Raw genomic sequence first — 16581 nt, forward strand, 5'->3', positions numbered from 1 at the left:
GTCAGCCTCTATTAGCACTGGAGAAAGTGGGAGATCAAGGTCTGACAGAGGCACATACACACACACATATATATATATAACTCAAACGCAAAGTGGTGGGGGAGATCAACTATGCTTATTACCCAGGTTACTGTGCCTTCTTGGCAAGGTCATACATGACGCCATCCCCACTTTGAACCTGGTGTCGGGAATATGTGTGTGTGCAAACACCACAAACATTGTTTTCATTCCCACCCCCCCTTTTGATTTCTCGAGCTGACTTTTATGCTTGACTCTTGACAGCACAGAGCCTGTGTCAGACACAGGTGGCAATGTGTCAAATTACACAGGGCCCATATGTGAAGGGCATGTGTGGATGTCTGTGTTTGTAAGTGCCAACATTTTTTTCAGGTATATCTGTAGAACCCCACTGTCACAAAAAAGCCTCATACCAAGTAAGGCCAGTGACATGCACCTCAGATGCCATCTGACTCAAATTAGAGTGGTTCTGGACGGTTCGGAGGGGCACAGGCTTGTATACAGTAACTGACAACATTTCTACAAACCCATAGCTTGATGGGAACCAGGGACACGGGAGAGTAATGGTTCCAATTTGTTCTAGCTAATCTATCACCTGCTGCTTCTCTACAGAGGGCTTGGATGATCTCTCGTCTCCAAGTGGTAGCAGTTACTTCTGGACTTGTTCACTGACCCCCTTAAAGACTGGAACTGAGTAAGAAAGATGAGAAAGGGAGGGAAGGAAAGTGTGTGTGCGCTTGTGTTTTCACTGGTCAATCACTGAACCCTTCTCATGTTGGAAAAAAACAAAGCCAGCCCGGCCTTTTTCATGTACGTGCTTGCTGGTCAAGCCTTGAACCCTGCTGGTTCTGAAAAAATCTGGCTTCCTGTCTGTATCTGTATTAGTATTGTGTATTTGTAAGTGTGTGTGTGTGTGTGTGTGTGTATATGATGAGCGGCTGCTGAGTGAGGGTCAATGCTGAAACACCATCCAATTTACAATACACATGTTACAAGTGTTTCCCACTCAGCATCCTTGGGAGGGCAGCTTTGATTGGTCTTGCAGAGGAAATGCTGCTGAAATTGCGAGCATATTGCTGTAAACACACAGCAAGACGTGGCCTCGTGGCGGTCTGCTCTCTGTTTGCGCCTCGTTGAAATAAATCAAATGTGAAGCATTGTTGAATCAAAGTAGAGCTGCCAGACATGATACATACACATCACAGCACAAACACACAGCGACACACAGTTATAAAGACTTGCATATGCAAATAAACCATCTATAAAAACAACAGGGGACAGATAATTAAAACGCTCGTTGTGAATTTTCTTCCTAATCCTGTCTTCGTCTATCCTTTCTTTATTCTTCCTTGAACTCTTTTTTGTTTCATATCAAAAATAGATGAATCCAAACAATTAAACCACTGAGTAAAGTCATCAAAATATCAAATCGAGACATTTACTAAACATTCTTAGTAATGATGCAGATGCCTCAGTTAAGACTGATTCATGTTTCCGACTAGAAAATGATTCCTGTTAATCTCATGGTGCTGTCCAAACAACAGCATTTTGTGAAGTGTGTATTTGGTGTATTTTGAGTCACCATCCATGCACAGATTCTAGGGCTCTTTGTAACTTCTTCCTTTGCTCCTCCATCCCTGAAGAGGATAACTCTCTCCACCAGAGAGTCATCTAACCAAACAACACACAGTCGAATGTGTGTTTGTGTGTGTGTGTGTGTGTGTGTGTGTGTGTGTGTGTGTGTGTGTGTGTGTGTGTGGGTGATGGGGGACCAGTAGCATGTGTGGTCAATTCTAGATGTTTCCAGCAGAGCCTGACCTGGGGCAACCTCACACTGAGCCTGGATTCTTTGTGAGTCATTTGGGAGGGGACTGTTTGTATGTGTGTGGATGTGGGGAGAATGAATGTGAGGGACTATGATTGAAGTTATCATACAGACAAGGACAGCTCTGCTCTTTACTAGTTCAAGGGAAACACCTGACTGTAATTGTACAATGTTGGGGTCTGCGCTTCAACCGTCTACTAGAATCAGATGTAACCAGAGCATAATATGAATGATCTTTAAAGATATGACAGGCAGGAATCCTGTTAATAAATTAAATGAAGTTAAACAATCAACGCTGAATGTTATATAAATTCTAAAAGATAAATAAACCGAGTGAGATTAAATCTATTTAAACATTTCTAAATCTTTGGAAACCACACTCTGCTGCTGTTTGTCTTTCTTGCACCCCTCCTAAGGGAGATCAGAGGTCAGTATTACTCATTATACTGAAGGACCGTCTCTCTCTACTCACTACACCAACATGCCTCTCCTGTATACAGTGAATCCCCATCAGAAAGGACTCATATTTACCATATATGTTCAAAACCTGAGTGAAATTCTGATGTAATTCACGCCTCATGGAAAGGTCATGCTCGCTGTAATTTGGCTGCTGGCGCCATCTGGAATGAGCAGAGGGGTAGATGGACATTACTGGTGTGAGTTTGTATAGTGTGACTGCTGTGGTGTACAGAGAGCTGTATTGTGTTATGTTGTGTGTTCCACGAGGACAGATAAGCTGAGGGCTCTCTGCTGACAGCGGGGATGTGTGTAGGCGAAGGGGCTACTCGTATCCAGGCTGGAGCTCCTTCTTGTCTACGTGCACGGTATGTGTTCATGATTGTATGCATGTGGAAGAAAGACAGAGTATATGTCAAAGTATGTCCGTAGTCGAGTGTCAGTGTGTATGAATCTGCAACATCTGGCCCACTGGGTTCAGGGAGCTGAACTCTGAAGGATGTCTTGTGCCTACACACACTCCATGAAACCCTCATATGGATAAGAAGGTTGTGTATTCACATTGCAGCCCACTCACACTTGTATTCATTGCAGTTCTGTTTGGTTAGAATGTCAGCCACACCCTTAGGTCACCAACCTTAGCTTAAAGCTACTCATATGGATATCATATCAGTCTAAAAATAGAGAACCAAACCCTGTGAAAAGAAAATCCACAAGAACCTGATGTCACGCACACACACACGCACGCACGCACGCACGCACGCACCCATGCACAAATCAACAGTGTGTGTGTGTTTATTCATTGTGTGTGTGTATGTGCTCTCTTCTTGCTCTTTCACATTTCCCCTGAAATGTGATTAAATGTGAAACGGATGCTCTCAATCGTAAAACAAGCAAGTTAGCGTGTGTGTTCAGAAGTTGCATGTGTTGAACAGTGAGTTTGTGTGTCTATGTGTGCATGATCCCCACCTGGTCCATTGAGGAAATCTTTGATCTGGAGGCAGAGCAGAGGGGGGGGTATGCCCGTTTTACTGTCCACTTCTCCTGCTACTGTCTGCAGCCAAAAGACGTTGTAGTCAAGAGATTCTGGAAGAGTCTTTCCTGGGTCTGGACAAAATGAGGCAGAAGAAGAGATTAAGAGAAAAAAGAGGAGAGAAGGAGAATGGGAAAAGGAAGAGAACAGGACAGACAAAGAAACTGTGTAAACATATTTAACATTAAGAGATTTTCCATCTACTAGTCTGTTAGTCTTTCTTTGTGGTATGATGGGTTTGTTGCAAAGTTACATTCCCTGCACTTTAAATATGATCTATATCTTAATCAGCTCCAGCTCACCTAGGCACTTGTAGTCAGAAGTTACTCCTCTTAAGGCCACATCAAACACAGACAGCTCCATCCTCTGCTTGCGGTGGTGGCAGCTGAGCAGAGCAGAGGGCTGCAGCACCTGGAGGTACAGGAGAGGTTCCAACACTTGGTCCCCAGCCCCTCTTCTCCCTGGCTGCCTCACTATGGTCACACCCAGCGCCTGGCGTGCTGAGGAGCGACTGGGAGTCGGAAGGCCATCCAGGGAGAGCAGGCTGCTTCTCAGGAGCGGGGAGGCTGGCTGGGAGGTGTTGCTGTTGAAGATGTCCTCAGCTGTCAGGCCTGCAAGGGAACCCTGTGCAGCTGGAGCAGGGTCTGGAGTCGGCGAAGATGAAGCTGGAGGAGACTCAGACAAGATCTCAGGCTGGTTGAGGGCACTCTTTCCTACCTAAAGCAGATGTAGAAGGATCATTTAGTACTATATCAAACATTAGTTTGCACAAAGTTCAATGCAATTACTTGAGACAATGATTCAATAAGAATCTGGCAAATTCACAAGGGACTTTTGGTCCATCATAATTTGCCAGCATCATGCAGTTTATACAGATCCTGTTGACATCATCCACAGACAGTTAAAGTCTTTATTAAAGTCAGCTAGATGGGCTGTGAAAGATTAAAGGAAATAACACAATTGCCCCCTGTACTGTACATATTTAAATTACAGTTTAAAACACATCATGATATTGGATAAAATCAATTTGTATAAATTGGGACTGTATGAAAATACCATGATCACATAATTCTATTTCATTCTCAAATGTAAAGTTGATTACAAAACTGCTGTATTAATCCTTTGTACTTATACATGAAGGCACTGGTCACATAAATGGCACATTTTGCTATTGTGTATGGAATGAATAATTATACACACATGGACAACTGACAGATCCAGAGTTTGACTCACATGCAAGCTTCTGTGTTTTGTGGATGAAGGCTTTTTGTTTACCTTATCCCCAGGCTCCTTCTTCTCCAGTGTGCTGGGAGTGTCGGCCGATAAGGGAAGGGCCTTTGAGGGACTGGAGCAAGCATAAGTCATGACAGACAGCTTGCTAGCGGTGAGGAAGATGTCGAAGGGGATGAAGCTGAGGTTCTTGGTGATAGTGGACTTGTGGGAGGGCCTAGCGATGCAGTGGTGGCTCGCCCCACTCTGCTGCTCTATTTGGACGATGCGGATGCGAGCACTGTCGCTGCCGAAGCCGCTGTCCTGCCCAGTTCCACTGTGACGTGATGAGGAGTCAACGCCTGACGCAGGGTCACGGCTGCCACGCTTCTGCTCATGTCGACGCACCTGTACATAGAAACAGTGAAAGGTAAGACAATGTTCACACTGATGCTAATCTTTTTGGACACTTAAGTCAACTGTAATGGCTGAAAGGAGGGGAAAAAAAAAAAGTGTTTTTCTTGCTAAATTTAAAGGAAGAGCAAAGTTTCTACGTTATGTGAAAAAGCAGACAAAAAATTTTGTAAGTGGTGTGCTATTCGAAAACACACACACAAGAGGAGATGCTACCTGTGTAACTTCACAAACACAGCTAAACATGCGCACAGTCTTTATGGTTGTGACAAACATGAGAATTCAATTTGCATTAAAACAAATGCCTTATCTCAAACCAAACCAATGTCGTTTGTTAGCATTACAGAAGGGGTCAAGAGCATCAAATAAAAATGGATGAAAGCTTTTTTTCCTTTTTTTTTTGGTAAAATTTGTTTCTTGTTTGGATCCTGGCTTTACAAGAGGACACAAACCAAATAACTCGCTTGATTGAAACCATGGACAAATTGACCAAAAAAGGAGAGCATCGTACAACCACAGAGACATTAAAGGCATGCTCTGGGACTTTTTCTGTGGTCTAAAAATCATTTTGCACTTCTTGCAATATTGGAAATGTCTTTAGAGAAGGGCCTCACCCTGGCAAATCGAATTGTTTCGTGCACTGACTGTGGTACTGTGTATAAAGCAGCTGAGATTTTATGCTTGGCTCCAACTAACGGATATCGGGAGACTTCCAGCCGTTGCACCAATAAAAAAGCTTTCAGTGACAGATGCTATAAATCAATGTAAGTAGGTTGCTGGGTTTCAAGCAACAATGAAAATAGGCATCTTTATTCTGCTACCAAAGAATGCCATCTTTAAGACTATAAAGAAGCCGCCACTGATTCCCATGGGACAGGAATGAGACAAACATTTCAAACTAAATGCTACCTGCCAACTAATAAATTATTGGACATGTTTATGTAGAACGGACACGAGTGGCTAAAAAAAAAAGCTTGAATAAACATAAACGTTTACGTTTCAAAAATTTCCCAAGCACATGGAAAATATTTTGTAGATGCTACAAAATCCGTGGAACTGACACCGACAAAAAGGCAGAACTAAAAATATTAAAAAAGAGAAGGCAAAGACACATATCAACATGTAAGGCCATTTCAGTTTATTCAACCACTGCGTCACATCATTTCAACAGCCCTCTGACAGCTGCATGCTTGACAGGTGCATCATGAAGAGACTTAGGCCTATTCATCATAATCATTTCCAATAACATGTCCAACACATTATTACCCCACTATTAAGGCCTCTCCCTCATGCTTCTCCTTCATGTTAATGGTTACAATGTCAGTCTCAATTAGCTACTGCTGCCTTTTGAGACATGATTATGATAAATTGAAAAAGTTAAAAAATACAGAGGGGGAGAGTTTTCAATAGACCCAAGGTGTGTCCCATCCTATCCCACCATCGTCTGCCCCAACCTGCACATGGTTGCTATTATAACATGTACTCTTAGCTGCCCGCTCTCTTTCTCTACATCCCACCCACTCCATGAGAATTTTAAATGTATATTATTGCTGTGGTGGAGATAGTGTTTCAAGACCTCCAGGCAAATACTAAACCCACTGGCAGGACATTAGACAGAATACTTGACTTATTAGATATTTCCTATTCTAAACAGTGTCATCAAAGGCTAAGAACAAGAGCCATATAAAACACCGCGGCATGCCTGCCCGCCTGCCTGTTCTGTTCGGCCGGGCTCATGTGAGGGGCTTCCATAGACTCGGCCCTGCCAGATTCCTCTCCTTTCCCTGGCCTAATGAGGACAGGATGTGTGCACTCCTTTTCTGTAGAAATGTAAGATTTTCCAAGCAATGGGGAGGGGAGAGAAGGCAGAAAAGGGCCTGGACCTGTCTCCATGTGTGTTGTGTTAAGTGGGTGAAACTTGTACTGAGGTAAGGAGGTATTTCAAAAAGGTACTTGGCAGGGGCAAAATGTCCACTCCAAGGAGCGCCCCACGTTGGAAGGGACAAATAAGCTGCACAGCAGCTGGGAAAGAGCAAGCGCCAGGAGAAACTGCCAGATACTCTTTACGCTTCTCTGTCTCTCTTCCCAAGCAGGCTGTACACATGCATTTACAATTACAGTAAATACCCCGTCTTCTTTTTAACCACCACTACTAAGAGAGTGCCCCCTAAGCAAATTCTTGGTCTATATTTAGATGTGCTTACGAGTGGAATAAGGGATAATGGGGAGCACAAATGGGGGGTGTAGAGGAAAAGAGACAATGAGAAAATATACCACAGCGCACAGTTGTTCATATAGTTTGACTCAACACATGCAATCAATGCATTCACAGACATGTACGGATAAACACACATGAAGTCAGTTGCATTCCCAGGGTTTGATCTCAGCGAGAGTTTTAAAGCTCACAACTGTATTGTTCCCTGTGTTTCTGGGCTTGGTTATAGCCTCACTGCGCTTACTCACTGAAAAAGAGAACAGGTATACACAGAAAACATAAACCTATTGCTCTGTAGTCTATATGCTTTAACCTTTAGCCAATTTATTCACTGACAGAGGGCAATAAATTCAGAATACAAACATGTACTGCAACTACAGGCCTGGTCCCAGCTGAAATCCCCTTTTCCAACCATTACTTTCTATTATATTGTATAATGGCTGCACTGAAGCGCTGTTTCCAGATCCCAATGCAATCTTTCTCTGGACTTAGTTGATCATGATCATGAATGTGGGACTACACACACATACACACAACCGCCCCCCCAAACCCAATCGGCCAGTCATGAAGTCATCCCCTCAGAGTCTCTAGGCAGAAAATTCTGGAAAATGGAGGATAATCCCCAAAGTGTGAAACCATGAGTCTCCCAAGTGCCAATCATATCAGAGCGCATCTGTACGACTTCTGACCCCTATTTCTGTCAGTGTAACTCAGAACAGCTTGGCTAGAGGAAGGCTAATATGTGGAAGCAAATGTCACATCATCCAAATGCCACCCGTTTACAGTGTTGGCTGGCTAGTTGAATATGACAACATAACTTTTACATCTGAATACCACATATGCGGCTGATTGTTTCCAGATGAAAGAAAAGTAGGTTGCAATTCAAGTTCAGAGATCAGGGAACATGAAAATCTGAATGTTTTAAGATGGTAGGGAAATCCATGGTAGTTGATAGGAAAGAATATAATAAATACAGTCCAAGTAGCAAAGGTGACTATTATTCCTTTCAAAAGGTTCCATTTAAAAGCCACATATCCCCACTGAAGTCTGAATCTAGTCAAATTATATAATAAAGGCTTCTAGTGTGCCCAAGTTTACTGTAGAGGAATGAAAAGGACTAAAATAAAGCTGGAAAAAAGACTGGTCACTACATGTTAAGGGTAACACAAAAAACATCAGGGCAAATATAACAAAAAAATGTTTTTGCTACTAGTGTGATATGCCATATTATTAGATACGAATAAGAATGAACTGCATGAGAACGGACAATGCCACAAAAAAAACACCATAGAAACACAAAGAAAATCGCACAGAATAAATAACTCAGAGCACGGCATCATCAGTAAATAGTTAAATGTCAGTTTTGTGACATAATGTACTGGTGAATGGAGAGTGTGGTTGAGTGATATTAGGAAGTGGGCTAATTGTGGGAGAAGGTCAAGGCAGCGGTATTAAAAGAACTAGAGCATTAGTGTTGAGTGAAAGAGGTCAGCAACTTGACACTATTAGAGAATTACAGCGTTGTACAAAGAAAGTGATGAGGGGACAGAGTTGTCTCCTAGAGACAGAAATAAAGGGGCAAATTTCTTAACTATGTCATGTTTTCTTCAATAAAAAACAAAGAAAAAACAATAATGCACATGTATTGCTTTTCCATTTCTGGGTGTCAACTCCCAAGGTTTTCCTATCATGGTAAAATATGTGCTTGTTTTATAACTTTAACAAATATGTCAGTTACTGCAGAGAGAAAATAAGCTGCTATTAGCAGCACTTCTGAACCTAAGTGAAACCAGTGGCAGGCGGTTGCAGTGAGCTGCTTTTCAAACATTTCATGTTAAAGAATTGTTTATTGTTTATCACACTTTTGTTCTGCTGTAGCTCCCGCAGAATTCCCATTGAAAAACATGGTAGGTCAGGTTACTAAATCTTTTTGACAGAACTATTCAGTTGAGCTCCGTGCTTGCAGGATGCCTGCATGGAAATTAACTTCTGTATCTTGACAACATCAGAGTTTACAGGTTAGGCCCTGCTGTGCTACCCACTATTGTTTACTAGAACCATAAAGCTGATAGCAGGCCTCTGTGCCTTTGTGCAGATGGAAGAAAACCTCAATGCAGCAATACCTCATCTTAATCAAAAATAATAACAATAATACTTAACCAAATGCCATAAAGACCGCAATTCATTCTCTTATTTTCTTGTGGAGAACAGAGGAGGGAAGACATTCATAATATGAAGTCACTGCTCTCTGTATGCCACAACAGCGGTCACAAAAAAGGGCATCAAAGGCAGTCATTTAATACTTGTAACTTTGTTTCAATAACAAAGGCAACCTGCTATGCACTTCAACTGAACCACAACAAAGAAGCAATGGAAGGTCGCGACCCCGGAGCTTGCAAATGGATGCCGAGTGCTTCAGAGTGACTGTCAACTACACTTTAAACACAGTGTACTCTGGGCGCAGAGTGGGGCCATTTTAACAAGCTCCCCTCCACCCAGTTATGCTGGTTGGTGGGTTTATTCCTCCAGGGTTAAACAACATGTTTCTCAAAGGAGCATGAGAGACAATATCTGACACATTTTCTTCTCTCTTCTCACAGTCCAGGCCCCCAAGCATCTCTCCTTTGTCCCTTTCTCCTTCTATCTGCTTTGAACAGGATTAGAGAAATAACAATGAGAGAATATTTTGCCTTCCATGTCAGAGACTCTTATTCCCCTGATTTCATGTGACATACAGGGGGGAAAGCAAACATCCGGGTGACAGTAATAATTTATGCATGTTTACATTCCTAAAGCGCTGGGTCAGTTGGAACACTTTTCTTTCCGGAAAGACCTACCGGAGGAAAAGTGAGGAGAGGAGAGGACTGAGTGGGACATGGCTGGTCTAAATAGAGGAACGCCTGTGAAACACCTCCAAAAACAAAGGAAAGATGAACAGACAAGAAAACATGAATGCAGAGATGATGTCCTTCCATTTTCGGCTGCTTTATGGTTTGGAAAAGCCCTGGCTCAAAAACAAAGATGCAAAATGATAAAGGCTGGAGAATGAAAAGAAAAATTGTGAAAAGAGTGAGTTAATTCAGTCCATATGGGATCTACAGTATGCTGCTCAACAGAAACCTGGCTCTGAGAGATGTGGCGGCCAAAGACTCCGTTTTATAATTGATTGAACTTCAAAACCTGTTTTCTCCTACGCCTGCACACGACATTAGTTTACTTACAAATATTTTGGCACAAATAGAATGCAGATTGCCATTGCTTCGTAAAACAGAACTGCATCCAGAGCTCTGACATTCAGCAGGCTGCAGTGTTGTGCTCAACACGCTGAGTTTAATACCGAGGCCTTCTCAGTATGACTCTAGGCCCTCGAAGACGCTCGCCAAACCCACCATGCCCCGCTCCTAATCTCTGGCAATCAAGAATGATTTAAAAGGTCTGACAGACACCACCCTTTAAGCTCAACAGGAGACTTATTGCATCAGTCATCCTCAACAGATCCACCAGTCTAAACCAAAACCCTGATTCAGATCCACCAATCAAATCCAACAGTTGGGTTTGGGGTGATTGTGAGGACATGCAAGAATTACCCCATATCACTACAAAAACACTGGCTTTTTGTATAAGCAGGATGCACTGTAGTTGTATTACTCATTGAAGGAAGTGTTCAAAAATGCCAGAACAATTCCTAGATTAATAACACAACCGTGTTAGTGAAAACAAACACAGGGGAAAAGTGTCCTGACCACCATGATGTAACTATTCAGAAATGATACACAGACCTTCTCTGCTCATCCAACATAATCTCTTGGCTGGAATAGGATGCTGCTGAATGGACTTTATCACCAAATACTTCCATCATTAATGATAAACAAGATATCAGCCATATGGTAAACAAAGCAGGGAGAGTAAAAACATTGAAATTTTATAATAAAGTTATCATGGGGCTAAAGCCAGATGGAGAACTTGGCAGAACTAATGTGGCTGATAAATGGATGAATTGCTTTTGTACATATAATATAAAAAAAAGTATATTAACGTCTTCTCCTACACCCCTGCACGACTGCAACCTGACTCCTTACATTTTATTTGGTAACTAATTAAATTAAGATGAAGGCCAGATGTGGAGAAAGGTGTAATTAGAAGACACACTATAGTAAAAGTGAAAGTGAATGAGAGACAGAAGCACCCTGGGGTCTGTCCTAATTGCTGTGATCCTGGCTTCCACAGCAGCAGAGTCATCATCAGACTTTTTTTCCTTCATCCTCTCTTCTTTCTTTCCATGGGAATGGGGTAGAGAACAACTGGCTCTCATTAACTGTCACCATCCCTATTTACTTTTGAAATTTGTGTGGGGGTAATTTTCTAATCTAATACTCAGGCTGCAGTGTTTGCACATGCCAAGTGTCCCTGAGTGAGGTGGGCTTGATGGTGACAATGGCATCTGAAAGTTGTGGGTGTGAAAGTGTCTGTGGGTAAGCGTCTCTGAAAAAAAAACGTGAAATCTCTGAGTTAGTTGCAGTTACATTAGTTACATTGCAACTTGACTTTAAATCTATTAATTTTGTCATTGGTGAACAAGAATGAATTGTAAAAAGCGCTGACTCAATGTAATTCTTTATATTAATGAAGAATATTTATATCTAGTGGATAAAAAGTGGGTCAATGCACCACAATTCACAGGCACGCACGCAGTGGTGTTTTCACTTCACTACACTTAGTGCAGCAAAGTGATCATCAGGTTTCAGCCTGGCCCTCAAGATCACTCATCCAAGCTTTCAACTTAACATCATTAACTTTGGCATTATGTTTTCAAAAAACAAACAACAAAAGAGACTTCAAACTGCATTGTATTCAGCCTGGGCTGAAACAGTTCACAAAAGCAGACGTCTGAGAGACTTCAAAAAGCAGCAGAGATGCCTTTCATTAGGTCATAGAGTGTTCTTCTGAAACGCCTGCCTGCGCTGCCTGGCGGCCATGTCTGTTTTCTCTGCTTTAGTAACAAGGTCATGGGGAAACAGCAACAGCAGGGAAAACAATGGTGACCTGAGGTGAGATGAGGCTGTTTAGAGCAGGACGGGGTGGGAGGTGCAGGGTTGAGAAGGGCAGATGAACCCCAGGTGGTCTGCTGAGGACTGTGAGTGATGCTGCTGTGATCAGCCCACACCCTTGGGAGCCAGCACACACACACACTCGTGGTTATGAAAGGACACACTTGCGAGCATACACCAGCCTGTAAACGCATTCAGAAGTGAGTGCACAGACACACACAACTGTGAACATGTGAGCACACACGATATGCACACAAGATTGCATACAAATTCAAAGAGCGGCGTGAAGACAAGAACAATCCTGGCTCGGTGTCTATTTACAGAGCTGAAATTAGAAGAGGAGGACTGAAGTAATCTTCCTTTAATTTCTCCCTGGATGTGCTCCCAGGATTGAGAGAGACAAAGGCTCTTATGTGCTGTATGTTAGGTTCTCAAAGGAGAATGATGCAAGACCCCCTGTCCCCTCATGTGAGTTAGCAGGGAGGGCCTCGATAAGGGGGACATAGAGGACAAGGCTAGAGGACACACTGATACAAGAACAGACCAAAATTCAACAACGTCACAAAAAGTTACGCTGACTACAGAAATGACCTGCAGACTGTAGGATACTGCAGGCTGAACTGGACAAGTTCAGTTCAAGACAACATCGCGAGAGAAGGAACAATTTCAGGTGTTTAGGTTTAAAAGCCCCATCACTTAGCTGCGATGGTGGGATCCAGAAGCAGAGTTTAACATGGAGGGAAGATGTCTCATCATAACTCATTTTCTGCTCTGGCTGGAGGACTGGGATTTCAAAATACTGCATCCTAAATGAACACTTTATCCACATTAAATTTTACCTCTCAGTGTTAGAATATGTGAGGTGCAATTTGACATGCACGTCTAAACTCCTGGAGTGGCTCTAAACAGACAACCTGAAACAGGTATAAAATCAAGCCCCCCTCTTGACTATCTAAAGCACCTAAGCTATGTTTTTGAGTTGGGTCTCAAGTGGCTGCATGGCACCTATTTGTGGATACCTATCATTGCCTGTGCTCCATTTGGGTTCACAAGCCTCTGTCCAGTTTTAGGGCCAGTCACAAGCCCTAAGCACAAAGATATCATTCATTTCACACATGCATTCATAGATGGCAGCAGATTAAATATTTAGTTCTTCAAACATGTAAAGAAACAAAACTTAACACAGTTTGCTTTTGTTGTTTGACAAACAGTTTAAAGAAAGGTGTTTTGCATAATCATAAAGCAGACATGCAGCCAGTGTTCAAATTTGAGAAGCATTTTTGCTTGAAAAATTACTTAAACAATAAATCAATTATCAAAATTGTTGTCAATTACATTTCTGTTGATTTTTCAATTGATTAATAAACTAATCATTTTAGCACCTAATAAAATCTTGGTGGTTACAAGTGAGATTGCATATGGGGACTTACAAGATTTAATATTTTACTCCTGTGTGACCTGGATCAGATACTAGCAGAGAGATGTGGAAAAAAGAGAAAATGTGCCTGCACCATGGAAAATCTTCCAAAAGCCTGGAATGATGTGTGAATTTTGATTTAGGGTAAATATTTAGTTTAATGAGAGCAGTTCAGGAGGAACTCAGTAGTAGCCTACTCCAATCAACCACAGGAGTTCAAAAATCACAGTGAGGAAGAAGCAGATACTGTACACTGATATAGTCAAATGCAAACATTTACATGAACATGTGTGCATGTGCGCACATGCAAACCCACACACTCTTAATACACTATCCAAGTTACAGACAGAGAACCCAATACTCTCCATCACCTGTTATTCTAGGTGGAATCTTGCTTATACAGGTGTAGAGAAAAAAAAATCTGTTTCCTCTTTTCACCTCTTCAGACAAACACTCTGGGCTTTTTCACTGAACGAAGTCTACTATGGTGTGTGTGTATATGTGTGACTGTACTAGTTGGCCTGGTGTGCCCTGCTTTTACTAGTCCCCTGAGTCTGTAACCCTGTTTCCCTTGCAGGCAGAGAGAGAGAGGGTACTCCTGACTCCTCCTCACCTGAGTCGACACCCGATCCCAGGGTTCACGATGGGGGCCTGCTCCCTCTCCTCAAAGGCGCCGTTTGTTTCCCGACTCTAATAGAATTCCAACCTTCGTGATTTTATCTGGAGTTTTCACGCCAATTTTGCCAAAACTGATTGAGGGCAGAGCAAATTCAGCTGCTACTGATCTCAAATAGACAGAGTTTCCAAGGGGCCAGTTTAAGAATGTGCCACGGTTATGCTTTGAGAAGAAAGCTGGTCGGGGTGCGGGGGCTGAACAGGGAAGGTGAGTTGTTATGACTGGCTGTCAATTAGCAGTTGATTCACACAGGAGGGTCAGTGAGACATGAACAAAAAAGGAAAAAAAAAAGATACGGTTTCATAACAAAAGAAGGGCAGCGAGATGAACACTGGCTATGAAAATATGTATGTTTAAGATAAGCTGAGACAACAACGCTTACTTAACCAATGTGAGGCAGCCAAAATGGAAAAGGAGATCGCTGTGCAAGGAGCCTTATTTATTATTACTCTTAGCAGCAACAGGGTGAATGAAAATACCGCTACGTAGGATGGGAAGGGGTCAGGGTGAAAGGGATCTGGCCCTCAGAGAGGGTTAATAGCCAGGTTGACTGGTTAAGAGCTGACCCCGCAGGAATGTCAGCTCCCACATTTATGGACAAATACTTTACACAGAACCAGAAATCAAAGCAAACACCGGATTCAGATTTTCTTTTTCTCACTGTGTCATGTCTCATCTCATTAGATTTCTCCCCTACTCTTGTTCCCTTTTGCATCCTCTCTCAGGCTGTCTCCACTTTCTTACTCTCTGCCTTGTTCCTTTCTCCATGCTTCAGATTTTCACTCTCATCTAATGTCTCCCTATTTCTGTTGGCCAGCAGTGCTCATAAAAGCTCCTCTGACACCTCACTGTCCTAAAAAGATCGGAGGTCAAGAAAGAAACTTCAGTTCTCAAAGCTCAACAGCTACGAGACAATATGAAACACTCATCACGAAGAGGAGCGGTCTTGGAAAAGGTTTACTTTAAACATACACAGACAAGGATCCAGCCTTAGGTTGCTCGCTGAGCCAAGCTTGTCAACAACACTGTGGCTTAGATAAGCTGTCTTATGTGCTTTTGGCAATCTGGCTAACACTCCTACATGAGTGAGAGCTAAATTGCTATACAAGAGAGCAGAATAGGTCACTAAGCTTCCAATCTCCCAAGGTGTAACATTTGGTAGCATTTGGACAGAGGACTGAGGTGAAGAAAGGTCTTCATTTGTCTCATAGGTGTTATTATTTTATTTATCTACAAGCAATGTCTGAGGTGTCTGCTGACTGCTGACTAGTGTCAGGGATTACATAATTAAATTATGAAATAAATGTAATTGTATTCTGTTACAGTTAATGAGAAAAGTTTTATTATTAAATCTGAATGTATTCTTTTTCGAAAAAGCTGATATGTAGAATATAACGTTCCTGTTGCTTTGCATCTTTTGGCTGAGCAGGAACACCTTCTGTTGGTTTATCTGTGGACAAGCGAGTCAGGTAGGTGATAAGTATGAGAACACACTCTAACTTCAAGTACCAGTGTTTTCATTAAATATTAACTTGGAGAGGTCATTAGGTTGTGAAATTTCTCTAGGGCTCCAACAGAATAGATTAGTGGTACTGAAACGTGATCCAAAAGTAATCAGATGTAATAAATTACATTAATTTGATCTAGTGAGTAAAGCTGTTACTATTTACACCTCTAACAGGGTAATTAGTAATCTGTAACCTATTACATGTGAAAAATAACCTTCACAACACTGCTGCTGACTGATCTACATCACACTATGGCCTTTTTATATCAACTCTGATTCTTCATCATTTTCTACAATACACAACTTTAAAATCTATAAAACAAGAATAGTAAAAAAAAAAAACCCTCCACTGTCCAAACACATTTAACTGTAGTTGAGTGTGGCTGTGTGGATGACATGCACAAAAAAAACACATGCATCAGTAAAACGCAGCCTCCTCCCCACTAATAGCTTAAAACTGCCGTCCAAACCCACTGACAAACCAAAGCAGCTACTGACCAGCGAACTCGTGCCTACTGTAAATTCACTTCTCACAGTGGTTCGTCTTGGCTGCCGATCTACCCCGCTGTCTAAGTGCTGCTGCATTAGTCCAGCTTTGCATGAGAGTGCACCCTGTGTGCGTCCTTAGTGCAGGTGTTTAAGACTACACAGATGTAATAATACAGTAATATCATAATCTACAGACTGTTGCTAGAAGCGGAACCTTCTCCACTATAAGCCAACTTCATACATAACTAGTCGGCTCTGGATGAACTAACACTTT

General features: G+C 42.2%; 1 protein-coding gene across 1 annotated transcript in view; it reads right to left on the reverse strand.

Annotated features, from left to right (window-relative positions):
* The window catches only part of vps13b (vacuolar protein sorting 13 homolog B), a 322535-nt gene that overhangs the window by 82306 nt on the left and 223648 nt on the right, over nt 1–16581 (reverse strand). Inside the window, exons 35-37 of the mRNA XM_022753222.1 lie at nt 4608–4949; nt 3635–4049; nt 3269–3406 (exon numbers count right to left, since the gene is read on the reverse strand). Of these exons, the coding sequence (XP_022608943.1) occupies nt 3269–3406; nt 3635–4049; nt 4608–4949 (895 nt within the window). The remainder of the gene's footprint in view (nt 1–3268; nt 3407–3634; nt 4050–4607; nt 4950–16581) is intronic.

The sequence above is a fragment of the Seriola dumerili genome, unplaced genomic scaffold (assembly GCF_002260705.1).
Source record: "Seriola dumerili isolate Sdu_G_001 unplaced genomic scaffold, Sdu_1.0 BDQW01000191.1, whole genome shotgun sequence".
Lineage (NCBI taxonomy): Eukaryota > Metazoa > Chordata > Actinopteri > Carangiformes > Carangidae > Seriola > Seriola dumerili.